This window comes from Aspergillus pseudoviridinutans (assembly GCF_018340605.1).
Source record: "Aspergillus pseudoviridinutans IFM 55266 DNA, scaffold_1, whole genome shotgun sequence".
In the NCBI taxonomy this organism is placed as follows: domain Eukaryota; kingdom Fungi; phylum Ascomycota; class Eurotiomycetes; order Eurotiales; family Aspergillaceae; genus Aspergillus; species Aspergillus pseudoviridinutans.
The window spans coordinates 888,859-913,920 of record NW_025091281.1 but is presented as its reverse complement, the minus strand read 5'-3'; the positions used below and the strand labels follow the sequence as shown (position 1 = coordinate 913,920).

Below are 25,062 nucleotides of genomic sequence, written 5' to 3'. Positions count from 1 at the left end.
CCGGTTATGATTTCATGCATTCTGATCATCGTCGCCAAGGGGCATTTTGAATCTCTGATACCCCGACTTGGCGAGGGTGAGAGCAAGGGTCTTCATAGTCGTGCACCTGCCGGATGGACTCGTGCGCCTTTCAGTGTAACCTGCAAGTCGGTACTTTATTTAGTTAGGTTAGGTATTTGAGGAATGCAAGCCCTCAAACAGCTTCTGAATAGCTGAAGAACTGTACTTGATGGTAAATATGAAGCCAGCAGAAAGAGAGAGAGGGCTGAGAAGCGAAGGGTTCTTGGTGTTATTTTGCAGCGGAAAGCCAAGATCATAGTACTAGGATTAACTACCTTAGTGGAGGCTCCACAACACACAGGACCCGACCCTTCTTCATCGCCAAAGTCACAAACCCAACTAAACCGCCTAAGCTCAACTTGCGCGCGCTCCCCGCCCGCCTCCCGAACTTCCCTCTTCAATAACCCTCCTCTATCACTCCCGACTTCTGCTTCCTATTATATCCACAACCTCTACCAGTCAACGCTACATCTGACTCCTGTCAGCACAGATTTATCCATGAATTACATTTCCGAGTTTCCTGCTTGACAATCTGAACTAACCTATCCTCGCGACGCTTCACCGTCTCTATTTGTCGCCTAGGGTACCTACGTCCTTCGTCGGCCCGCCATGCTTCAGACACAGTCTCAGCACGTCTTTTCCCACCAGCATCAGTATCCGCAGGCTGATCCTTCTTGGCTGCAGCATCAGCAGCAGCAGCAACAGCCACAGCAACAGCACCATCCGGCCCAGCCCCATCCACACCAAGCCCAACAGCAGCATTCCTCGTTGGTGGCTCAACATGCTCAAGTTCAGGCTGCCGCCGCCGCAGCGGCTGCCGCTCAACAGCAACATTATAATCGCATCGCTATGGCTGGAAACGGCGGTGCTGGGAATGCAGCGCAAGGTGCCGGTACCGCAGCCTTGAATGGAGAAAGCGCTTTGTCCGGTGCGGTGTCGGTCATGGATGGTGGCATCAGTGATGAGAACAGAAAGGTCTTCATTTGGGTTGCAGAGCTGCTTGATCCGAATCGTCGGGAGGCGGCTCTGATGGAACTCAGCAAGAAGAGAGAGCAGGTTCCCGAGTTGGCGCTTGTCATCTGGCATTCATTTGGTATGACTTCGGACTTTTGCCCGCGATTCTGGTGGAGTGGGTGATTTGAACGCTCAATACTAACGTTCTCTCGAAGGAGTCATGACTGCTCTACTCCAGGAAATTATATCCGTTTACCCCCTGCTCAACCCTTCCCAGCTGACCGCTGCGGCGTCGAATCGAGTCTGCAATGCGCTGGCCTTGTTACAATGTGTTGCCTCCCACAACGAGACTCGGACACTTTTTCTGAATGGTATTTTCTCATCCTTGATTTTCTTACGTGTCCTGAGAGACAGCGTTGCTGACGAATACGTCGCCTTCTAGCTCATATCCCTCTTTTTCTTTACCCTTTTCTCAACACAACTTCGAAGTCTCGACCCTTTGAATACCTGCGACTTACTTCACTGGGAGTCATCGGGGCGTTGGTCAAGAATGATTCGTCCGATGTGATCAACTTCCTCCTAACGACCGAGATCATCCCTCTGTGCCTTCGCATCATGGAGACAGGCTCGGAGCTTAGCAAAACCGTCGCCATTTTCATTGTACAGAAAATTCTTCTTGATGACATCGGTCTTGCATATATTTGCGCCACATACGAACGATTTTACGCCGTGGGAACGGTTTTGAGCAATATGGTCACCCAGCTTGTGGAGCAGCAGACTGTAAGATTGCTGAAACATGTTGTCCGCTGCTTCCTTCGGTGAGTCTAGACCTCTGAATCTCGATATCCTGGCAATTGTCTGCCGATCGGATTCCATGTACTAATATCGCATTAGTCTCAGTGACAACAGCAGGGCTCGTGAAGCTCTACGCCAGTGCCTCCCCGAACCGCTTCGCGACGCCACCTTCTCCTCCGTACTCCGCGACGATGCGGCCACGAAGCGCTGCCTTGCACAGCTTCTCATCAATCTCTCTGATAATGTTTCCGACGGCGCTCCGGGAGTCACCATGTAGACGACGAAAAGTATCCTTCCTCATCTAATATGCTTGGTATATTTGCCACCTTACGACATGCATGGGACGGTTTCTAGGCGAAGACGGATCACACGGCGCAAATAGTGTTCAAAATGGCAATCTCTACACATTGAAACAAGAAAAGCAAAGGGAGGGACATGATCGACGATGAGGCCATGGTTTCGATTCAAGAAAAGCTTTTATTTCTCTTTTTCCCTTTACCCTTTTTTATCGTGATCATCTGAGTTGGTTTCATTTCGGTGACTTGGTGCTTGAGTGATCTTTTGTGTTCGAGTGTATCGATTCTCTGGTTTCCATTTCGTCCTCTTCATTGTTCTTGCCTTCTTGTACGGGTTTTGCTGATCTTTCATTGCAATGGTACAAGGCTTCTCGGTGGCGTGGATATGGTTGGGCGCTATCTTCTCTTTTGCGCATTTTCCTTCTCTTCATTCATGATTCTTTTACCAATCCGTATACCATTGAGATAGACCCTCTTTTGAGCAAGAGATACCAATATATATAAGTTTTTGTTCATTATGGATGGTGGTTGAACTGTTTCTCGCGAACTATTATTTCTCGCGAGATATGAAATTAAGTGTTGAGATCTCCAATGTTTGCCTTGGAACTCTGTGGAACAATGTTGTTCAATGCACTTTTTCTTTATGAATGCTTTTTTATTTTCATTCTGATCTACACCTTTCCATTTCTTGGGGAACTTGACCTCTCTGAGGATACAGAAAGACGATCTACCGTGGAGTGCCTTATCGGGTGTAATTAGCCTGGACCACAATCACCTGACGGCGTCCCCAAGTTCGACGCGCCTCCCTCTGAGCTCATCACTGTCTCGCGCCCTGGAAAAACTTCCGCCGTGTCTGCCCGCCGCCCTTCCAGCCAGGTCAATTACAACAGTTTACTGGGGATGGACTGAAGTCATTATTATTTACCCATCCATCAACAATTAACATTTGGCTCGGAGATTCTATTTTCTAATCTAGACAGAAGATCAGATTGTTCCTCGCATTGAACCTCGCACCTTCTTGGATTTTCGTCTGCGCTGTGGCGCCTTGAATGGTTTTGAGTCGCCGCCATGGTATCGCGAAAGCGCACCCGCTCCGAGGTGGAAGCTTCTCCGGAGCAGCCATCTGAAGAAAATGGCTTGCTGAGCCGTCTTCGGAATTGCTGGGAGTTCGCGAACCTCATGCAGTATATTGCGATTTTTGGTAAAGTCATGAAGATTGACGAAGACTTTGGAATTGATGTGAGTGTTATCTTTCCTATGCTCCTGCGCAGCTCCATATAGCGCGAGCGACAGTCTTTGTGCTATTTGTCCCCCGTCTTTCTTGCAAATGCTGATTGTTGGTCTTCTTCGCTTGCTAGGATTTGGAAACCGAATGCCTCAAGCCTGAACCATCGGAGAAGCTCATGGAGATTGGACTCTGCCTTCTCAAATGGGTCTCGTCGCATCGAGGTCTTACGTATGTGAACGGTCTCTTACCTTTCTCTTTGTCGCATAAGCTGATGTGAGGTCTGGAATCTAGGTTCGAGAACTTTGATGAATATACGCGACGCCAATACAATGCCAAAGCTCCCCATCTTCTCAACCCCTTCGGTTACGACGAGGTCCCGAACAAATTCTCGGAGTTTGACGTATTCCAAAAGCTTCGTGTTCTCCATCAACTGTCTGTTTGGACTTTTTGGAACCCCGATCGCATCCGCGAGAAGATGCCGGAGCAGAAAGAGATTGACCAAACACAATGGGTGGGTTACCAGGTTTCCCGTGATCTTCCACAGAAATGCTGATACGTTGCAGCGCATTGAAGAACTTGGCTATGATCGCGAAGGCCGCTACTATTACGTTCTAGATGACAACCGGTTGTACCGTCGGACCGATCCTGATATCCCTCCCCCGAAGCCTGCAAAGTCGAAGCCGAAGAGCCGAAGCGCAAGAGCATCGCGAGCCTCCAAGCGACGAAAAGTCTCAAGCGCGGCGCCGGTTGAAGAGTTCGATGAAGACGCTGACAATGTCGATGACAGCATTGCTAAAGATCCCTTTGAAAACATGAAGTGGGAATGCGTCGCCATCACATTAGAGGACTATAACCGCTTCTTGGACTCGATCCGTAAGACCAAAGACGCCGACGAGAAGATATTGCGGGATAGGATCGTAGAGCACGTGTTACCAGTCATCGAAAGGGAGGAAGAAGCTCTACAGCGGAAGCGAGCCAAGCGTGAGAAGGAGCTCTTGAACATGCAGCTGCTTGCTGGTGCCAAACGGTCGGGTCGACTCGCTCAGAAGGCGGAGAGGGAGCGACAAGAGCGAGAGGCGGCCGAAGCAGCTCGGAAGTACGAGGCGGATTTGGCCGCGGCGCGCAAGGAAGAGGAAAGGCTGAGGAAGATGGAGGAAGAACGACGCACTCGGATGATGACCCGTGAGCAGCGCATCAAAGACCGGGAACGAAAGCGTCTCCTGCATGAAGCTGAGCTTCAGAGAATTGCAGAAGAACAGGAGAGACTCGAAAGGGGCGAGAGCAGGCTGTCAGAAAGGCAGCTCAAGGCTGAAATGGAGAAGCAGAGGAAAAACTTGGAGGAGCTTCAGTCAGACGATCACTGGATTTTCGACTGTTCAGGTTGTGGAGTCCATGGGGAAAATTTGGTATGGAATGGCCATCCTCAACTGTATCAGCTGCAACTTGCTAACAAGGAAACAGGATGATGGCTCCCATAGCGTAGCATGCGAAAGGTGCAATGTGTGGCAGCATAGCAAGTGTCTAGGTATTGCACAGGATGATGCCGAGCGCGAAGATTTCCACTTCATCTGTCGGGACTGCAAGCGTCGGGAGGAAGAGGCGAAGCTGCCGAAAATCCCACCTTTGAAGTTCAAAATCGGTTCTTCACCACCATCCGCTACTTTGGCTACTCACCATTATCAAGGCTCGGAAGAAACAAATGCCGCCGCAACGGCGCAAATGAGTTCTCCTTCAAAGCCACCGAAGGTAGAAGCACACGCGCCAGCTTCAAGTACAGCTCAGGCAGTGGCTGTTGTGCCATCATCGCCTGAACGCGCCCCCCAGCACGCCACCCACGGACAGTCAGCTCCTGTTAGCGACTCTCGGCCTTTGTCGTCGCCAATGAAGGGCATGAATGGCTTTGCGCCTTTGTCTCAGGGACTGCCTTCTAGGCTGCCATCCATCTCACAAGCTACCAATCTCCCTCCTATCGGTCGAGGCACCTTTGGTGCTTTCCATTCTGGACGGCCGTCGTCTGCCCACTCAGCTCAGAGCCCGGGTCTTCCCTCGCCTATTCAGAACCGTCCCTCAATGTCTCCCACCCAGGGCAATCATGATGTTGGTCCACTTGCGGGATTCCCACCTACAGGTCCCTCGGACGGCTCGGCTCCCTGGACGCCCTTTGGACAACATCGGGCGGCTCCGCGGCCCGACGCTGGTAATAATGCCTCCTTTTCTTCGATCCATAGCGGTCGGCCATCTTTCTCAGCGGCAACTCCTAGTGGCAGCAGGTCCTCGCCCCCGCAGAGCTCTCATGGCGTACCATTTTCTGGCATCAGCCCCACCAAGCAGTCTCCGCGACCCATGACCTCGGGCAGCCTTGTTGGGGCTCCAATCCTGCCTCCCATTCAGAAACTTGAGCCGAGCCCGAAGTTGATGGGCAGAAGTTCGCCCGACGCGCCCATTCCACCTCCAGTGAAATCTATGACTCCTGAGCAGGAAGAGCGTCGGCAGAGGGAAAATGCTCTGATGTTCCAGTCTCAGCCTCACGCCATATCTAATGGCCAGTATCCAGCCATGTCATCCCCATCGCTCAATCGGATACACCCTTTGGGCCCATCAGCTCTTAGTCGGAACAACGAACCGCAGTCATAGGCGGCTTGGCAGGACAGGAGAATTGGAAGCTTATTCTTAGTCGATTTGGGGTTCCACATTGCATTTGATATCGGATTTCATACCACTTGTTACACTGCATCATGGCCGAAGTGTGCTTCATTTCTGGATCTTTCGACAAGCAATACCCTTGATTACCTGAAACGAAAATTAGGATTCGCGATAGTGGAGATTCACTAAACGTTGGCGCTGTTATTCCCATGATGGGCGAATACTGAGCGGCCGGAAAAATCTCCCCCAGCAAATGGAAATTATCCAACACCTGCGAACGGAACGTCATATCGTCTATTTGACCACTACCCGCGGATCGTTGTTTCTAGTTTGCAAGGTTAATTGGACGTCTGAAATATCCGAAGATCAAAGCATTTACTTTCGGGCGACCTTGAAAATTTCGCATCGGTCGCGCGGTCGATGAGCAACTATGCCTTTTGGCTTTTTCTTGACAGCATGTCACTGTATCAATTGATCGTTTCTTCTGCCGTACGCTGGACGCATTATCTTTGTTTGGCCTGGCCGGATGGTTTTCTGAATTACATCCACGGAGTTTTACAATGCAGTCAAAGACGTTGCACTGGGTTGATTGAGGAGTTTATAGAGGTTGACGGACCGGATGGTTCTTTGTGTATGTTTCAATAGATGCGGTTATGGTCTGAGCCTCAAGGCAGAAAATGAACATGCATTCATGACTCCTTTCTTCAATTATACTATAGGGAGCAATAGCCCTCTAGAGATTGCATCGCCTGGTTGCCTCAGGCGTAGACTACCACCATGAAGTCCGCACGAATCCAAACCCCTATCTGGCGAGCTGCATGGCTGTCTCAGGATCAATTAGAGGGATCACAGTAAACCAGGGCAGCCTACAATGTACATATACCAGTGACCCATAGCGCAGGCCAACCCCATTCCTGGGACGAGACGAGACGGCTGCTGCTCAGCTGCAGGCTGTAGGACGCAGCTAAGTAGTTAAACAATAACAAAGACACAAAGACGGAGAGTCTACTCCGGTAGCAAACAGCGAGACTCTGTCTCAGCCGCTGTACCAGGAGCAAAGGGTAGAGCCCGTGTGTGAGATCTGGACGGGGCATTCCAAATCGGACTGGATGGGTCGTTCTTGTCGGACAGGTATGTGCTGCTCATGGGGATGGGGATGGAGGACAGGACAATTGCCTTATTGTGCTTGCTCTTCGCATGGTGTATGTGCATTGTTTAGGAAGCCAAAGCAAGCAAGCATGTCCCTGACGCTTGGCTTGTGGGGACTGAGGTACGGATACACCGTAGGCTTGTGACATTTGCTCTGCTGTCGATGACCTTAGGACTTTAGTTGTTCGTGTAACCTTGCGGGTTGAGGAGTGTACTCCGTACTCCATTCATACTTGTATGATGGTTTAATGTCGTCCGGGTTCCCCCTGAATCGATCGTCAAGGATAAGAGTCCTGTTCTAGTAAGATGGTCCGCACTTGGCAATGAGGAGAACAAATTGACCGTCCAGGGTAGATGGCCTAGACAATCTGATTCGTACAATTCTCGTGAAACCAATCAATCTGTTGGTTTAGTGTAACGACTGTTATGGTGTGCAACGCACAGTGCACACGGGACGGATAATCGTTAGCTTACCGGGGTGGCAGATTGACATCCTGGCAGCTGCTGGTACTTTTGTCCCGTCTTTGCTTTTTCTTCTCTCTGCGTTCATTTGCCGCTCGGATGAGGCAGGATACAGGCACTCAAGTTTCCACTGCAGGATGGACGCAAGTAGCCAAGCACTCATGATGAACGAGCGAGCACCTAGTACGGAGTACCTCCGTATCATAACCAATGTAAGTATGAATGAAGTACTTAGCGGGCCCCTCCTCACCGGCCATAGCTAAAACTAACTCGATGAAATTATTCCAAACCATGTATGCTTGGCGGAATACCTTACCGAATCTAACGTCGGGTATCGGCTCCAGTCAGTGCAAGCGTGTGAGCCTCCCATGACTTTATGAGCCGTATCTCGTATTATGGGCATGGTGGTTATGGTACTCGGCTATATCATCCAAGGAGGGACTAGTGAAAGCAAGATGAGACGACTAGATTGACGATGGCGGGTGATGGCCCGGCCGTGATTGCAGCCGTGATGCAGCTCATGATCTAAAGATCGTCTGAACTCAAAATCCTGAACTGTGACAGTTCTCGTTCTCGGATCATAACTCGGGGAAGGACACTTTAGCGTGGTTCCCGTCACCCCGTGGAGCTAGCTAAGCACGCACATTTAAGAAGGCGCTCGTTGTTTAGTAATCGATTGGAGTAGAACGGGAAAAGCAGATTCGAGTAAGTGCAGATGTCGACATAGGCAAGGGGCTTTCAGTCATTTCGTACTAAACTAGTAGCATTCCCGGCCTTCAATCTTAGGCTTGTAAGTGTGATCAAGTCCCACGCTTTGACGCCGTGACGTTTGTCTCTTGCTCAAGTCATTGGCCTGTACGGCGTAGACAGATCCTCATCCACATGGTCTGACTGTAATATCCGGTGCCAGATAATCAGAATGGAAGAATGATATGGACAGTATCCAATGTATCATGAATACATTGGAGGATGCGTTGGAGAACTGCTCCGTCGTACAAATTGGAGTAAGTACTTTGGGCCAAGAAGCAACACGGTCCAGGCCAAGGGTCTCCAAGTGGGGTCCGGATGGGTTTCCGCCGGCACTAGAGTGCACTAGACCGGGCACTGACAGCAGGGATTACCTATCTCGAATTCACATAATCGCATTAGCCGCGAGACTCCTCAATTTTCGATCCACAGTCGATTGATAATAAAGTGCCGCAGCTGCTCAAAAGTCTAATCAAATTATATTTATCAAAATCTAGAATACCCCTCTACTCTGACACGAAAGCCTAAAATTTCTCCATAGGTGTCGGCCTATTAAGGTATACGGATCGACCTTCCTCAAAACAGATCTTGTCCCCGGAGCGTACGGAGTACTCCGTAGACTCGACGGACTATGGTACTAGATACTCCGCACTAGTATTTCAATTTCACTTTGACGTTTTGAAGCTGTGAAAACCGATTGTATCCGTCCACTCGAGGCGGTTGTTCGGATCCGATGCAAAGGCAAATTGCTTAATAATAAACGACGAAGCCGCTGATCGTTGGTTACGGACCACTGACAAGCCAGTATTGAAGGTGATGATGCTTAGAAGTCAGCAGTCAGTTATGTGTCACTGAAAGTCACCGTTATTTTGCCCACTAGGGCTTTCCAATAGAAAGGCGTGTCACTGCACCATAGTGTATATTACTGATCCGAGTAAGCAACCTTATTATTAAGGTACTGCACAGGGAACAATCAACCAGCTACTCCGTACTGGAGCATCTGCACACAGTCACATATGCCTCATACTTTATTCTCAGGTGCAGTGTTGCATACACCTCGTAACCTGGGTCTTCGAACTAAACCGTCCGAGTCAGGGTGCCAATGAATATCTATTGTAACTTCGCGTGGCCGAGAGGAATCAAACATCCCTGCATATGCAAAGTACATCATGACGTTGATGGCACACAAGCAGAAAGCACCGGCCGCGGACATCCTCGTGCTATAAGATAGTGTCTATACTAAGTCCATACGCTGAGAGACTCCTAAAGTACCATGTATCGCGCCCTTACCACTACCAGCACCTTGGACTGACTGCGTCTACTCCATAGCGGAGTCCTAAGTATTTAGAGGCGTTAGTCCAGTGATAAGAAGATGCATTGAGGTTGTCCTTACGGCTCTTGCAGTCTTACTAGTGAATTCAACCAGAGTACTTTTTGAGTATAGCTCTATTGGCCTGTATATTAAGGCATCTGCTATCGAGTTGAATGACCTAACTAGGGAATAAACCAACGGCATATCCGACCCTCGGTGTACTAAGCCCACCAACCAAGAGGCTGGAAAGTATGACAAATTGCGAAGCTTGAGTCTAAACCCTACTGTTCCATGCATGTATCATCCCTACTGTAATTGTTCGTCACTTTCGAGTCATGTGCCTTCGGTCTGACCGCGGATGCGAACCATCGAGGAGATGGCTGACGTGAACCAGGCACCTGCAGCACATTTATTCGTTACCCAATGAGAAAATTGCACTTGGGCTAGACTAGATAGATAACTCTAACGGTGGCAGGTGATTTAGTACGTACCATCGTTCGAGCCATTCCATATTCCGCCCAACTTTATCCCCCAGGCTCCATGAATCCAGCCCTATCTATCCTTGTGTTTAATTTCGATACTATCCACACGAGTGACAAAAAGGTTTTCTGCCATTCAAGGTTGGATAAGAAACCCATGTACCTCTGTATTCTTTTGTCAAACCCTATTAGACCCACGTGGGAGGATCGCCATGGCATTACTCCATAGTCCACGGAATAGAACCGTAGATTCAAGGTAGGACCAACTCTTGCGTTGTGGAGTCTCAGTGCCGGCACAGCGGGCGGATGTGAGAGCAGGAAAAGCATGCTTGAGCTATCCTGCGATGTGCACCACCGACTGAAGGTGAATCGGTCGAATTCCTTTTTGCCTAGCTGCCACTCAATGGGCCAACTTATGCGCCATCACACCGCAATAGCAGGAAAGTTCGCCTCGAGGCGCAGGTGTGATCTACGTCACCAATCATATGGGCCCAACGCCCTGTTGGTTACTCAACTGTGCGCACCCCTCTCCTTGCGATTTACCTTTTCCTTTCAACCTCTGATTACCCCAAAGACCTCGTGGCATAAGGTCTGAAACTTAGGTTTGAGCCAACGCTGGCGCTTTGGCTATGATTGCGGTGGCTTCCCTTCCACCACCACCACCACCACCACATGTTTCTGGGAGGCCACGTTTTTCGTTGATCGCAGCCACCCTGCACCTTATTTCCAATCGAGCCATGAATAGCGCAGGTCCGGATGGTCTTGCTCGGCGATGTACGCTTGCCATGTGGTTGAGACTTGAGAGGACCATGGAAGCGAGTATGACAAAAGGCCTTAGTCCCAAACAGACTTTCTTGCGTCTCTCACTTCCATACTTGACACATGCCGCTCAAGTGAAAAGTTTGACCAGAAGGCATGCAGAAGCAAAAGTGTGATAGCTAGTGCAGAAACAGATAATGCGGTTGATCATGTGGGTGTTGTCCGTTGAGTACTTACTCCTCTACCGGTCTCTCAGTTTGCTGTGCCTGATGCGGGATAGCATATGATTGGAGTCCCTGGACGTTAGCAGGTATCCTGTTGGCAATCCTGACTACAGATCCTTGTCGGCCGTTGACTTGCGTCTATTGATCGGCTTTTTGACAACTCTTATCTTCCAAGTCGAGGGATATTCTAGAAAAATATCTGAAGACCAAGAAGACGAAGGAAAACTGGCGGTATCTCTGATGTGCGCTTGCTCTGCATTCCTGATAGTGCCATCTAGCCTATAATGAAAATCTGAGTCCTTAGCCGATTGTTGACTCGCCGAAAAGTCAATAGCCTCTTCCAGAAAACTGATCCTGCCATGTTCTCGGAGACATTTGACTCGGAGACATTTGATCGGCGGGTTTTGGAAGGAGCTTTGCGTGGCTCGTTCCAGATTTCCTCGTTTTCTCTTCCCACCATTTGCCCTGCGAATGGAATCCTATTCTTCACAACTTTGTTTCAAAAATATCTTCAGTGTTGGATGTTTGGAGAGAAGAGGCGCAGACTTCGAACCTGAAACGCGATTATTATTAGTTTCGCCGGATTTGGTGAGGAAAGAAGCCATTAACCCGTTCAGGGTGCCACGAACCAAGATGCGGTAATAAACGCCGTGGTCGAGACCAGCGACTTAACAGTCCCCTGTCACCAGACCATCGAGGCTTTGCTCTGTCTGCTGTCCTCGAAATGCTACACTCAACGGAATGGGAAAGGCTCGCTTCTTGGCGCAGATCTAGTGATATTCCAGAAGCTTGTCGGACACCCGGGGATGTCGAGATTGTCCTAACGGATCATCCTCTTCCATTTGGAGGAGGCTTTGCCAAAGGGCTTGCATGGTGACACCAACGGGCTGACATCAACCCAAGCGGTCAAAGCGTCCCTGCAGGAGCCATGAACCACTCTGAAACTTGCAAGATACTTCAACAATGAGTGCTTTCATTTTGAGGCAAAGATCCTTGATGAAACCAGCCCTGCCCACAATAATCCATGAATGCCTTGTGCAAAAAATAGAGAACACGAACTGCATCCACATGAGACCGAGTTAGGAAAGTGCTTCAGGTTGTTGGGTCTCTCGAGTCGAGGGCTGATACCTATTGTCAAAGGCCAGAGGTTCCTGTGTCCATAGATCAAGCTCGAACAAAGAACTGACGCAGGGCCATTTTGGTTCCTGCGCAAGCCATATGGGGCCTTTCCAAGCCTATCAGCAGCAGCAGCCCACTTGACAGCCGCAGATCATGGGCCCATGCAAGCCTCCACTCGACAGTATGCCTGCTTCCTCTGATGTGGTGGACAATCAACAAAAAAGATCAATTAAAATGAATGAAGCCGAAGAGTAGCAAGACCATTCGGWACGTAGATTGGTGACAGCCTGACAGGTATCCACCATAGGTACCGTCACCGCTTTCAGTTTGACACATGACAGCCACATGCTTGGGGCTTGCTGCACGGTCCAATAGCTGCAAGGATATGTACTATCAACTTGTTGGTATCACCACAAGCCTTTCCATAAGCAGATCAAGGAATGACAATTCTGGCAGGGAAGTAAAGTATCTTATGCATGGTCATGATCCATTGTATGCGACTTGCCTACAGAGTCCAACCAAGTTCTTCCTCGAGTCAAAGTAGGCTATGGAATTATTCGTTCATGCTGCATACGGCCTAGTCAACACGTGACCGAAACAGGTCCAAGTGTAAGGAACCTAATGGCAAGGATAGGAAGCCATTTAGGCACATCGATCTGGGATTCTCAAGGGTAACATGCATAGTTCCTATCATTATAGACGAAAAGGGGAGGCGAACGTAGAAAGCAGTTCGTCAGGCTATCGGTATTTTTGGCCATAAGATACGAGACCTGACTGTCTTTGACACTTCTTTTTACAAACATCTGCGCTAGTAAGGTAAGATTCGGCGATCTGCTAGAGCCAGCGGTACTAGTGCGGCGCAAATTTGGCCCACCCAATAATAAGCACCGATGAGACGCTCGTGGCAGGGAGGTAACTTAATTGTCATACAGCCACAAATTGAATAATGCCTAGTGATAGCCGGGCTTCTCTACTACCGCCCGGCATTTACGAATTGCAACATAAGGCAGACTGCAGGTGAGGGATCGACGGAGAGGAAAATGGAAAAGTTAGAGAAAGGAAGAGAATGTCGATACTGAGGGATTCTACATGTTGTCAAATCCACCTCTGAACGAGGTCCTGTCACTTCTGAGCATCAAGCTCCCCGCAGAACCGGTCCAATTAAACCCTGTCCCCATCGGACCCGTGCTCGCCGTTTGGTCCGACTTGCGCGCCCAGCCAACCACCTATCAATGACAACATAGCGGCAACTCCGTTTCCCACTTAGGACGTCTACATACAGGTAGGTAACCTCTCCTAGAAGCGGACCCGACGGCGATCGATGATCTCAAGTTCCCATATTCTGCCGCACTTTAGGTTGACTTCTGGCAAATGTCCATGGTCCTCTTGAGAATACGTACATTATTACATATAGTTCAGATTGGATGATTTGCTGGAAGTCATTAAGCTCCCAAAAAGCCATGTGGAAAACGTGCAGTTCCGTGGGCGAGTCCTGATGTCTCTTCACCATACAGAGTAGGTCCGGAATCGATATACCGTTTCGGAGGGAAGGGATTCTATGTAGCTAAGAAGTAGGTACAATAAGCGCCTCATGTCATATTTGAAATATCCACCCCCGGTTCTCCAATGAATGCCGTCCTATATCCACAGATCCATGGAACGTCGCTCCTGATATCATGATCAGTACTCATCGCGGAGAGTAGAGATGTCTTCCCCTTCTATAGTCCTAAGCAAATCATGAGACCTTGTATCATACATACAGTCTAGATTTGTCATGTACATACTCCATAGTGTTTCACGTTATCGCTTTGAATCGTAAGTCAAGCCGTGGAGAGATAGTCAGTGCCCGGTATGTACTATGGCTCAACTCTTTACGACTGACCACTGTTTGACACTTCAGGATAGTGAAGTACTGACAACATCTACTGTAGGTTTATGTAAGTATCTACCAGTCAACTTGCATCGTTTTTCCTTTTTTGGGGGGGGTTCTTTTCCTTTCTTCGCCATTCCCCTTGGCCGTTTTCTCTCCTCTTGAGTTCGTCGCGAGACTGATAGACCCTTTTCTAAAGTTCTGTCACTTTCGTATAGCTAATTAAAAGACGGCACATTTATTACCTTTAACAGTTACTATGACAGGTAAACCAGAAGCTAGAGCCATATGTGGATCTTTCCCCGTCATGCGTGATAATGCCTGAACATTGAACAGTCCAACCTAGATAGACAGAAAAGTATTCATAACAGAATTATGTCTTTGAGCCTGAAATTAGATTCTTCTTTGTATCTTCCTTTTTTTTTCGTTGATATTAGAATTATTCAACTTCTATCAAAATCATGACCCATGGATAGTTCCATCCACACTGCGCTACTTACATCCACTCTAGCCACTCAGTCCCGTACTGATTCACTAACAAGGGATCTAGAAGCAGTTCCAAGCATCTGTATCTAGAATTGGCACAAAGGAGGGGCGCAGTTTCTCTCTCTGTCTCTTTTATTATAATAATAATTATTATTTTCTAATTATATTTTCTTTTTCTGATTCTTTGGGAGGAGAACCCACTGGCGTACATTTAGTTCAAGCCTTCAAAGGGCACACCAGAAGAGAATAGGAATAGGACCTGATAATATTAATGGCAAACCCCGGTCTCCTCTCGTCCCAGCATAGTGGAACAAAGACAGCGCCCAGAGCAATTTTGGTTTGATTTTCCCAGCAGGTGCAACACCGCCATTGACTCAGGGCCTCAGCCTACTGGAGTGCAATGCACCAGCAAGGAAGGAGTTCTTGACTGACTGATGTCTGTCTGTCTGGCCCTCCGGGTCTGCAATAATGATGCATGGAAGAACCATAATACAATCCGCTATTACCCACTGATCAGACATTAAAATATTAAAAAAGATCGACGGGGCTCTTGAGATTCACCATCTCGTTCACATCCCCATACCCTGATCAATCAGTCTGTCAATCAATCAGTCCTCACTTCCAATTGATCCCTCCTTCCATCCTGTTTGCTGAATATCTTTCATAAAACATCCTTCATACCCGTCCTCTATCCTTCTTCTTCTTCTCTTTTTCTTGGTCCCATCTATCCCGCCTACGTCCACTCTTGAGCGCTGATTTCCAGTGGTACTCTTCTACCGCTCCGTCTCCTTCTGGTACCCGTCTCCAAACGACAGTGGATAACGCTGGCTTGTACAGCGTTCCATCTTCTCGTCGGGGTCTCTGTTGCTGTGGGGCATCAATTCACTGGAGCCTCAAATGCTCAACTTGCCTCTCAAGCGTCCTCTACCTAATCATAAAGTTCTTGTCATTCCATTCACCTTCTCAGGTGTCTCTCTCCGGTTTGCCAGATTGTTTCCCCGGCTTGTCATCACAATCCGACTGTCTCAGCCTTCGCACAAGAGTCAGAAAGGAGAAATTTCCGGATCTCCTTTCAAGCATCTGATCTGCTGACGGAAGTCCTACAACCACTCCCGCTGCGTCCTAAAGACGCATATTTCCACTATCGCGCGACCTTTCCTCCCAACATCTCTATAACATCGTCACCTCTGTTCTGCGACCCCGATGGCCGCTGCCGCTGCGACTGCGAAATTCATCCAACCTCCTTCTCCCCCTCAGTCGACAGATGGAGATCCCGCTTCTGAACAGTGCAGCATGCTCAGCTCGCTATATTGCTCCCAGAACCCCTTTGTCACGTCTAGCTTACCCTGCAGCGCTGAAGCTTCATACAGCGAGCTTAAGCCAGAAGCGATGGTGAGTTGGAAGCCTTTTCCAGCTTGTTGGTTACCCGCTGACTGTTAATCAGACCTATGGCTCTTCGTCGTCACCGCGATATGTCTCCCAACACGAGTACCCAACACCTCTACCACTTCAGCATTCGGTAGGGTGCCCTCTCCCGTTCTCAATGACACGTTTAGCTAGCCAAGCATGTGCTAACGAACGGCAGATGCTACCCTCAGATATTCAGATCAATACTCCGCCTCCTGCCGCGGACGATGGAGTTGTTCCTAGCAGATTAGAAGCGACTCCTCCTCGCTGGCCATCTTCATCAGCCTTGAAGCTTTCTCCAGGGAAAGTAAGAGTGGTTAAATCCCCCAGAATTAGGCGCAGAACCAAGAAGGCGAGCAATCGGGAATCGAAACCTAAGCTACCTGGTCCCTTAAGTGAAGTTACCAAGAATATGACACATGTTCCCCTCAGAGACATGGACAGCTGGGTTCAGCGGCCCAAGGAGGTGCGTCACGCGGAGGTTGCCAAAAAGAATGGCAAAGTCGCCAGACCCATGAACTCGTTCATGCTCTACCGGTCTGCATACGCCGAGCGGACCAAGGAGTGGTTTGCACAGAATAACCACCAAGTCGTTTCAGAAGTCGCAGGCGACAGCTGGCGCATCGAAACGCCAGAGATTCGCGAGAAGTACGAGCTTCTAGCGAACGTCGAAAAGGCCAACCATCTCAAAGCACATCCGGGGTACAAGTTCTCTCCATCGAAGGAAAAGAAGAAACGATCTGAAACGGATGACGACCAGCTGACCGTAGATGGTGGCGAGATGCGCTCTGGATCTAGCCCGGCGTTCCCCCAAGTTCGTGCCGTGGGCCTGTCCGAGGTCGACAGCAATGGCTGGGGCAGCCGCGACTCAACACCCTTCGATTTTCCCGAGCATGGGTTGCCCACAACGACGTATTACGGTTCTTCGTGGCAGACCAGTCATCCCAGCAAAGACATGCTGTCAGCTCCCAAGCCCTCTTCATACCTCCAGCAGCCAATACATCAGAACCTCATGGGCCCTCCCACTGAAGATCCTCGATTCAAGCATATTGGTCTTCAGGACATCCACTTCACCTCGTCGACGGCGCTGGCCGGGCTGCCTGGAGCCGCCCACCACGACCTTCTTCAGCCCCAGAACACCACTGGAACTGGGCCTGATGGGCAGCTGGATCCTCAGCTGCTGTCATTAAGCGACCACTCTAGTCAGCATCCGATGTACAACCACTCACACTATGCAATCTGGCAAGAAGTCCCGACGAGCAACTGCTACGTCCCTGTTCCCTCTCCGCTGCCATCCACATACCATGTCGGCGCCACCTATCATCAAGACATGCAGACTCTAGGAGAGAACCGGGATACTTGGGATTCTGCCAACAACGAAACCAGTTTTGATGCTTCCAATGGCGAATTCGAACACTGGATCAACTCTCATGCATCTGGATATCCCTAGTCGACAACGTGACATGAATCAAGGCAGCTTCCTTTTGTGTCCCTGTCTTTCTGCAACGAGACGATGAGCATCATTTCATGCTTACTGATTTGTGTTTTGTGATTTCTTTCTGTCATTGGGCCGGCCTTTTGTAATTTAGACGAAAACCTCAGGGTCGGAGTTGTACAGGCGCGGAGTCTAGTATGGTGGGACTGGGTGATACCCTGCTTTCTTCAGGTCTCGTGGTGCTCCTGTCTCTTTGGTGGTCTGTGCGACATCTTTCTTTGGTCTGTTGGAGTTGATCTTTTTCTGGGTGGTAATCTCCTTTGATATTCCGTGGAAATATCTCTGCTATTTATGTTGTTGGTATCTTGGACTTTGACACCATATTAGACTGAATGGCGCAAATCATTCTGTTCTGCTTGGCTCTCCTCTTCTGTGGGCATCTCCTTTGCTCTGCACTGCCACTACTCCTTGTCCAAGGATGACCAATCTTTCGATAGCCAGTATCTTCTCTGCCAAGGTTTGCTGGACCAGAAGGCTGTTGGTCCGTTGGATCGTGAACCAATTCCATGGATTGAACCCATAGTGCTCTCGGAAGTCAATCGGCAAGAAGTATCTCCTCTACTCAGATCCTCGATGGCTACCGAGCCCCTTGTTCGTAGCCAGATATGCACTAACAAGTCTACCTCATCAGGCCATTCAGTATGTTCTCCTTGCAATACTGAACATGCACAAGTCGTCAACGAGGCTGTTTGAACGAGGAATCGACTGGTGAACGATCGGCCGGTACACCAGGTCGGGTATTCCTTATGTTGAGGCTTTGAGTCAATGCATTCCGCCATTGATTCTCATGCAATATGCTTTTACTGAGCTTCCCTGCTTCGTTGTCTCCTCGATTGTGTGATGTAAGGCATATCCTCTCTGTGACGAGCCGATCATTCTTGGTCTCTCGGCAGATCGCTGATCTAAACCGGACATCTTCAAGAGATGCGCCAAGTGTAAATTCTACATGGATAATGGACGGTGCTGACAAGTCAGTCGGACCAGTCACAGGACAGCAGACATACACTGAGCAGGAAGAATATGACTCGGACCACCTAGTGACACTTACTTGTCCACTGTATGTAAATGCTCTCGCTGGACTCAGCTAAAGTTCCCGGATCATTCTAAGCTGTATAATCTAAAAGCCTCAGGCTACTCAACCCTTTCCGAGACAGCATCCAAATCAATTACCGACAATGAAGCTCGCAATCCTCGCAGCCTTGTCTACTCTCGCCTGCGCAACCTCTCAAAGCTATCTCGTTGGCGTAAGTGTCTTTGCCCTTGCCATGGATGATGGCTGACAAGGTAGTATGATTTCCTGAACTCTGGCCCCATCGACCCTAATCCCTTCTAGGGCCTCTCATACGGCGATCAATTCACAGTCGCTCGTCGCGCTCAAGTACCCCAACACTCTACAGATCCATGAAGAACCCAACGCTTTGGCCCTCGCTCCAAAGCTTCCTGGGATGTTCTTCGGTTCCGTCCACAACGCCCCGACGGCGGATACCTCGAGGCCAAGAAGATCTCCTTTGCCTGCGTGACAGATCGGAAAGGCAAAACGTGCGCGTTAACTGTACGGTCTTGTTCGAGGGCACGCAGAACAGCGATCTGGGGATTCCGAAGATCCAGACGGCGAAATACGCTAGCACGCCCCGGTTACAGAGAGTGGATTTTGAGCGATTTACGGATCTTAGGACGTTGGACTTTACAGTGACCCAGGCTGGGGAGGATGACAAGTTCGGATGTCACGTTGCTCTTGGACAATTTTTGGGCGTGTTGTTAGCACAGCTGGTGTTGTGAACTGTGCGACCTTCCAACCATAAAACACCTTGAACTGTCGCTATTATTGTAACTCTATGAGAGACTCGAAAATGCATCCTGTTGTCTTACTGTTCGAATTTAAGGGGTGCTTTTGATTCTTCATGTGCAACCCGATACCAATGATGGCCTCCATCATTCATCCTTTAATGCAACAGTCCATATGTAAGAATAAAAGACAAGTCCCAGTCCCTGTGACAGAGTAGTTGTAAATCGGAGCTACCTACTCGGTAGGTTCCTATGAGACGACCGCCTTTGCGAGGCTTGGCATGCTCGGAATTGTATCAACCCGGCAGAATAATAAACTTAGCGGGCGATCATTGACACACGCGTCCAGCGCGATCATCAATATACAACTGCAAATTGCGCCTAGAATTCCGACATTTCTTCCATCAGTCCATCAGCCATCCTTTTTCTGAACACACGACCATGTATGGCGAACTGGGAAACAAACTGGTCCGCCGCGTCCTACTCCCCCAATTCCAATCCGCGCTAACAGCCCTCACAGGTCCAACACGCCAAACGCACGCAATCCCTCGTCCACCTCCCCCCCTACCAGACAGAACTAGTGCGCACCGTCGCCCGCGAAGTCCGCGATCTCGACCGTGACGTCGCCCGTCTCCTCGAGCCCTTCGGCGGCAGCTTCAACCCCTCCGCGGACCCGGCGATCGCCTGCGCCCTGCTAGTCGACCACATCTGCACGCGCCGCAACAAGCGCTGTCTCCTGGCGTATCACCGCGTGCGCACGGAGAAGCTCGAGGAGCTATGCTGGAATGGGGTTGATGTGCTGGAGCAGGAGCAGCCGAATGCAGAGGAAGGGGCGGCGGCGCATGGGGTGGTCAGCTCGCAGGCGGGGAACCATAGCTCGTTGAGTCCCGAGGAGGAGGAGTATTTCCGGCAGTATAGTGATATGCTGGCGGCGTATAAGGGGCAGTGGACGGATATTGATTTGACGGGGAGCTTGGAGCCGCCGAGGGATCTGTTTATCGATGTGAGGGTTTTGAAGGATGCGGGCGAGATTCAGACGGAGTATGGGTATGTTGTGCTTGTGTTGTCTGCCGGCTGGGCAATCCTTCTACATACATTGAGAGCAGAGCTGATGTGTGCTTACAGGGTTATCAATTTGACGAAGAACAGTCAGCTCTACGTTCGACAGGGCGATGTGGAACGGCTGATCGCGCAAGGGTTCCTGGAGCGACTGAGCTGATAGAAACTGGACGATGATGAAGGGTTGGCGATTTTGACGACTTGATGATACCCATTGTATATACGGTGCATTGAAACTTTCTTTCTAAGGATTGTCGTATAGTCTGTAGAGGGATTCCGATATGCGGAGTACGAGGCTTCAGTATGATTCCATGATGATCAGGCATAAAACAATTTTAGCCAGTTGATATTTGAAAGCAATGATTGCTGTCATATTCTATAGCTGACCGAAGCTATAACTAAGTACTGCGATTGTGGTCTGCTGGTATGTCCAAAGAAGCAAAGACACAGACTAAGCATGCATGCATATTCCGTCCGTGTGCATTGATCAACCACGGCGATCATACTACAGAGCACCTCATCAATTCAGATTGTTTCTGCCCAACTTTCAAGTTTCAACTCTTGCCCCCACAGCTCGAAGAGGCGATTACTCAATAATAATAACGACTTTATCCGTGCGGTCATCAATTCCAGGAACTACTCATAGTTCCTGATCCACAATTGCCAGAATCGGGTAAAGCGCCCCAGCGGAGACAATGATAACGGTCGGTGATAAAAAGACTCTTTTAGTCAACTCACGGACCTGGATTGATAACGCGGGCAGCTTCTGGGCTTGGAGCTTTGATATGGAATAACTCCTCCCAATGACACATGTTCGCTTTCAAGAACACTGTCAGTCATCCTCACCCCTTCTGATGCATCGGATTTTTGCAGGCCTTCTTCCTCTCAATTGTGTGGTAACTAAAGAACGCCAATTGCTCCTCGTGCCTTAACTCTTGCGTCATCCGGGATCCCAACCATTTCCTCCTCTGCGGCCGTTGGGGTGCGGCGCGCACACCGAGAAAGAAGCCTAGGCTTCTCGCTCTCAATTTATCCCCTCATTCCTCATCTCTATAAACGGATTGTGTGTGGCGCAGGCAGTAACGGTTTGGGTTCGCAATGGGCGTCATCGGACGTCGAGACCGCAGTGATTCTCGTGCGTCAGGATTTTTAGCCCGTCGTCCGTCTTTGATCAACACTCCTGCTCCAAGTGTGACAGAAATACCGATCGAGCGGGCCAATCATGGCAGTACTCCGGACACTTCAGGACTCGAGCCTTCTATCCACGGCGGGTCGAGCTTCAAGACTCCGACTAGGTCATTCTACCATCGGTCCTTCAAAGGTCCTCAGGGTACGATAATAGGAAATTCTGAGAGGGGTTTAATGTTCTAACCGGCTGTCTAGATCCGGCACACTATTCATCGGAGGGTCTGAGAGAACAAACAGCTGAATTAGCATCGTTAGCGCTGTCGCTTCCTCACAAACTGAGCTCTCTTCCGCGAAGCTTGGATATCTTTCAATCGAAACAACGGACTGATGTCGCCGCATCTTCCTCAAGCTACTCCAGCACTGCGGGGGAGCTAACCGTTGTTGAACCGGAACCGATCCCCGCTCCTGCCACCGGCTCCTCGGTATTGACCCAGATGATTCGGAGTCCTCCCTCTGGGTCGTTCGGGGATGAAACCGACCACTACGGAGGTAAGCTGAGCCCAAGCGGCGCGGCTGGTGTGGAAAACCCAAGGCTCATATTTAATGATGGCGAGGAAGAGAACACAAGTACGGAACGGACATCGTTGCTGAATAAGACGGCGCAATCTAAACCATTCCATGGATACGGGGTTGCGGACGATATTGAAAGGCAGGAGTTACTGAGAGAGCGCGAGTCGGGCGTACAACCTCATGCTCTAACGACAATCAGAAGCTGTCTTCGTCTGATAGCAAGCCCAAAGTCCTGGGACGGGCGAGCGGTATGGCAGCAGGGGGTGGTTTATCCCGTCAGCCTGCTACCTTCGGTGTTCCTCGGCCTACTGCTGAATATCCTCGATGCGCTCTCCTACGGGATGATCCTGTTTCCACTGGGAGAGCCTATCTTCTCTGAGTTGGGGTCAGACGGGATCTCGATGTTTTATGTCAGCACAGTCATTGCCCAGCTCGTCTTTTCATGCGGAGGGTCAATCTTCCGTGGTGGCATCGGGAGTGAAATGATTGAGGTTGTTCCGTTCTTCCACCAAATGGCCATGACAATTTTAGCTCGTGTTGGTGACGACAATCCGAAATCGGTCCTCGCAACAACTATCCTCGCATTCTCCGCCAGTTCGATTCTTACGGGGCTTGTCTTTTTCTTGATGGGAACGTGCAAGCTTGGTTCTCTCATTGGGTTCTTCCCGCGTCATATTCTGATTGGGTGCATTGGTGGTGTAGGATTCTTTCTGATGCTAACCGGGCTCGAGGTATCTGCCCGACTATCCGGCTCTCTCGAGCTTACCATACCAACCTTGCAGAAGCTTTTTCATGTGGATACATTGCCACTTTGGATGATACCCCTGTTACTTGCGATTGCTTTTCTTATTTTGAAGCGCTTTGTGCGGTCCAATTTCCTGGTCGGTGGTTATTTCATTGCGGTAACCGTGGTTTTTTATATCGTCAAATTCAGCGCGAGAGTGTCTATGGATACCTTGCGTAGCAGAGGATGGGTCTTTGACGCTCCATCGTCTTCCAACCMTTGGTATCACTTTTATACGCTCTATGGTGGGTTATCTCTTCAGGCTATTCCAATCGATCTTGACTTAACATCTTCTTCACAGATTTCTCGGCCGTCGACTGGTCCGCATTCGTTGATACAATTCCAGCGATGTTTGCATTGACGTTCTTCGGAGTTCTGCACGTCCCAATCAATGTACCGGCACTGGGTATATCGACTGGAGAGGACAATCTAAATGTTGACCGTGAGCTCATCGCTCATGGCATTACTAATGCACTGTCAGGTTTCGCAGGAAGCATACAGGTATGGTTCCGCAATTCAAGGGCACCGCTCGTTACATATGCTCATGCAATTCTAGAACTACCTTGTATACACTAACAGTCTTCTCTTCATTGCCAGCGGTGGCAATTCTCGACTGGCAGGTATCATGCTTGCCTTTGCTACAATGGGTATTCTTGTTGTTGGTCCCGTGATTATTGGATTTATTCCTGTCATGGTTGTCGGAGCTCTGATCTTCATGCTGGGCATTGAGCTTATGGAAGAAGCTTTGATCGACACGTGGGGGAAATTGCACCGACTCGAATACTTAACAGTAAGTAAGCCCTATCTCGTCAGTGAGCTGCATCCTGATTCGTACAGGTCGTCATTATCGTCGTCACCATGGGTGCCTGGGACTTTGTGGTTGGCATCTTTGTCGGAATTATCTTGGCCTGCGTGAGTTTTATAGTGCAAACCTCACGCAAATCAGCTGTCCGGGCTACCTTTTCTGGCAAGATTACGGGCTCGACTGTCAGGAGACCTCCCATCCAACAGCGATTCTTAAAAGAGGCAGGGCAGCAGACACTCATCATCAAGCTTGCAGGCTATCTATTCTTTGGGACGATAGTCAGCGTTGAAAGTACCATGCGCGGACTCATTGAAGAGGAAGCTTTCAACAGACGACCTATCCGGTTCCTCATCCTAGATTTCTCGCGAGTGTACGGGCTGGACTTTTCCGCGGCAGAGGCCTTCACGCGTATAAACCGGATTCTCCGGAAACGCAATGTGCAGATGACTATATCCGGGCTTGATACGACGAGTGAGGTTGGGAGGAGCCTTCAGAACGTTGGGCTTCTTGCAAGCGAGGGCGGCGTTGAGATTTTCAAGGACCTCAATTCGGCCCTTGAATTCTGCGAGAACGATTACCTCAAGGTCTTTTACAGCCATCGCGAGGCATTGATACGAAAGAAGAGCGGGACCCCGCCCCATCTTGAAGTTCCTGTGTCCCGGAACCAAATGCAGGCCGCGGAAGGGATCGTTGGCTCTCCCCGCCGGCTGTACCTCCAGCAAGCTGCCACGACTACTCTGCGCGAGGACGAGACGGCAGCAATGGCCTCGGTTGCATGGTCGGCGATGCGACAACCGCTCCCTTTGCTCCTGCAGACTTTCCAGGGGCTCACCACCAAGAACGAGGATTTTTGGTTCAGGGCCTGCCCATATTTTGCTCGAGTCTGCTATGCTGCGGGTACCGTGCTGTTCCGAGAGGGCGACCTACCTGACGGGTTCTACCTGCTCGAGTCGGGAATGCTCCGAGCTGAATATGAGCTGCCTCAGGGTCATTATTTCGAACTGATCGTCGCGGGACGGCCGTGTGGCGAGCTGCCGTTCTTCAGCGAAACCCGACGGACTGCGACGGTCAAGGCGGAACAGGACTGCGTGACCTGGTGTCTGAATGCCGAGAAATGGCAGCAGTTGAAGGAGGAAGAGCCCGAGATCGCGCAGGAACTGTTGACGGTGAGCTTGAAATTGACGAGTGAGAGAATGGACAGCATCACATCGTAAGTACCTTGGCTTTACAACATTGCCTGCCAGCGATAACTAACTGAGTATGTTTAGGTATGTCTTGACGATGGCAGCTTGATCACTATACCTTTTTTTACATGTAAGATGTTATTGGATGAAGCAATTGGGCGCTGCAAATCTCGCATCGGCGGTCATCTGAGCTCTTGATACTCGCATTAGCTATTCAATGTATAGTGGATTTCCTGGCCCTGTAGATAATATGAAATCTTCA

The 25,062-nt window shown here is 49.7% G+C and overlaps 6 protein-coding genes across 6 annotated transcripts; all 6 read left to right on the top strand.

Annotated features, from left to right (window-relative positions):
- Positions 1–669: 669 nt before the first annotated feature.
- Positions 670–2,086, top strand: Asppvi_000336 (Rcd1-like cell differentiation family protein; the record flags this gene model as incomplete). The annotated part of the gene is made up of 4 exons (XM_043296645.1): positions 670–1,153; positions 1,230–1,385; positions 1,457–1,832; positions 1,909–2,086. 4 exons carry the CDS (start codon positions 670–672, stop codon positions 2,084–2,086), a joined length of 1,194 nt encoding a protein of 397 aa, XP_043152580.1.
- A 1,087-nt stretch (positions 2,087–3,173) lies between these two features.
- Asppvi_000335 (putative PHD finger domain protein) lies at positions 3,174–5,967 on the top strand (the record flags this gene model as incomplete). The annotated part of the gene is made up of 5 exons (XM_043296644.1): positions 3,174–3,344; positions 3,464–3,561; positions 3,625–3,844; positions 3,897–4,739; positions 4,795–5,967. 5 exons carry the CDS (start codon positions 3,174–3,176, stop codon positions 5,965–5,967), a joined length of 2,505 nt encoding a protein of 834 aa, XP_043152579.1.
- Positions 5,968–15,786: 9,819 nt separating this feature from the next.
- Positions 15,787–17,440, top strand: Asppvi_000334 (HMG-box domain-containing protein; the record flags this gene model as incomplete). The annotated part of the gene is made up of 3 exons (XM_043296643.1): positions 15,787–15,975; positions 16,028–16,102; positions 16,169–17,440. The coding sequence occupies 3 exons, from the start codon at positions 15,787–15,789 to the stop codon at positions 17,438–17,440; spliced, it is 1,536 nt and encodes a 511-aa protein (XP_043152578.1).
- Positions 17,441–18,886: 1,446 nt separating this feature from the next.
- On the top strand, positions 18,887–19,264 carry Asppvi_000333 (uncharacterized protein; the record flags this gene model as incomplete). Its single annotated transcript, XM_043296642.1, has 1 exon — positions 18,887–19,264. The coding sequence occupies one exon, from the start codon at positions 18,887–18,889 to the stop codon at positions 19,262–19,264; it is 378 nt and encodes a 125-aa protein (XP_043152577.1).
- A 447-nt stretch (positions 19,265–19,711) lies between these two features.
- Positions 19,712–20,489, top strand: Asppvi_000332 (DNA replication protein PSF1; the record flags this gene model as incomplete). The annotated part of the gene is made up of 3 exons (XM_043296641.1): positions 19,712–19,738; positions 19,791–20,317; positions 20,396–20,489. The coding sequence occupies 3 exons, from the start codon at positions 19,712–19,714 to the stop codon at positions 20,487–20,489; spliced, it is 648 nt and encodes a 215-aa protein (XP_043152576.1).
- A 938-nt stretch (positions 20,490–21,427) lies between these two features.
- Positions 21,428–24,909, top strand: Asppvi_000331 (sulfate transporter family protein; the record flags this gene model as incomplete). Its single annotated transcript, XM_043296640.1, has 6 exons — positions 21,428–21,659; positions 21,713–23,056; positions 23,113–23,312; positions 23,368–23,601; positions 23,649–24,826; positions 24,885–24,909. 6 exons carry the CDS (start codon positions 21,428–21,430, stop codon positions 24,907–24,909), a joined length of 3,213 nt encoding a protein of 1,070 aa, XP_043152575.1.
- Positions 24,910–25,062: the final 153 nt, after the last annotated feature.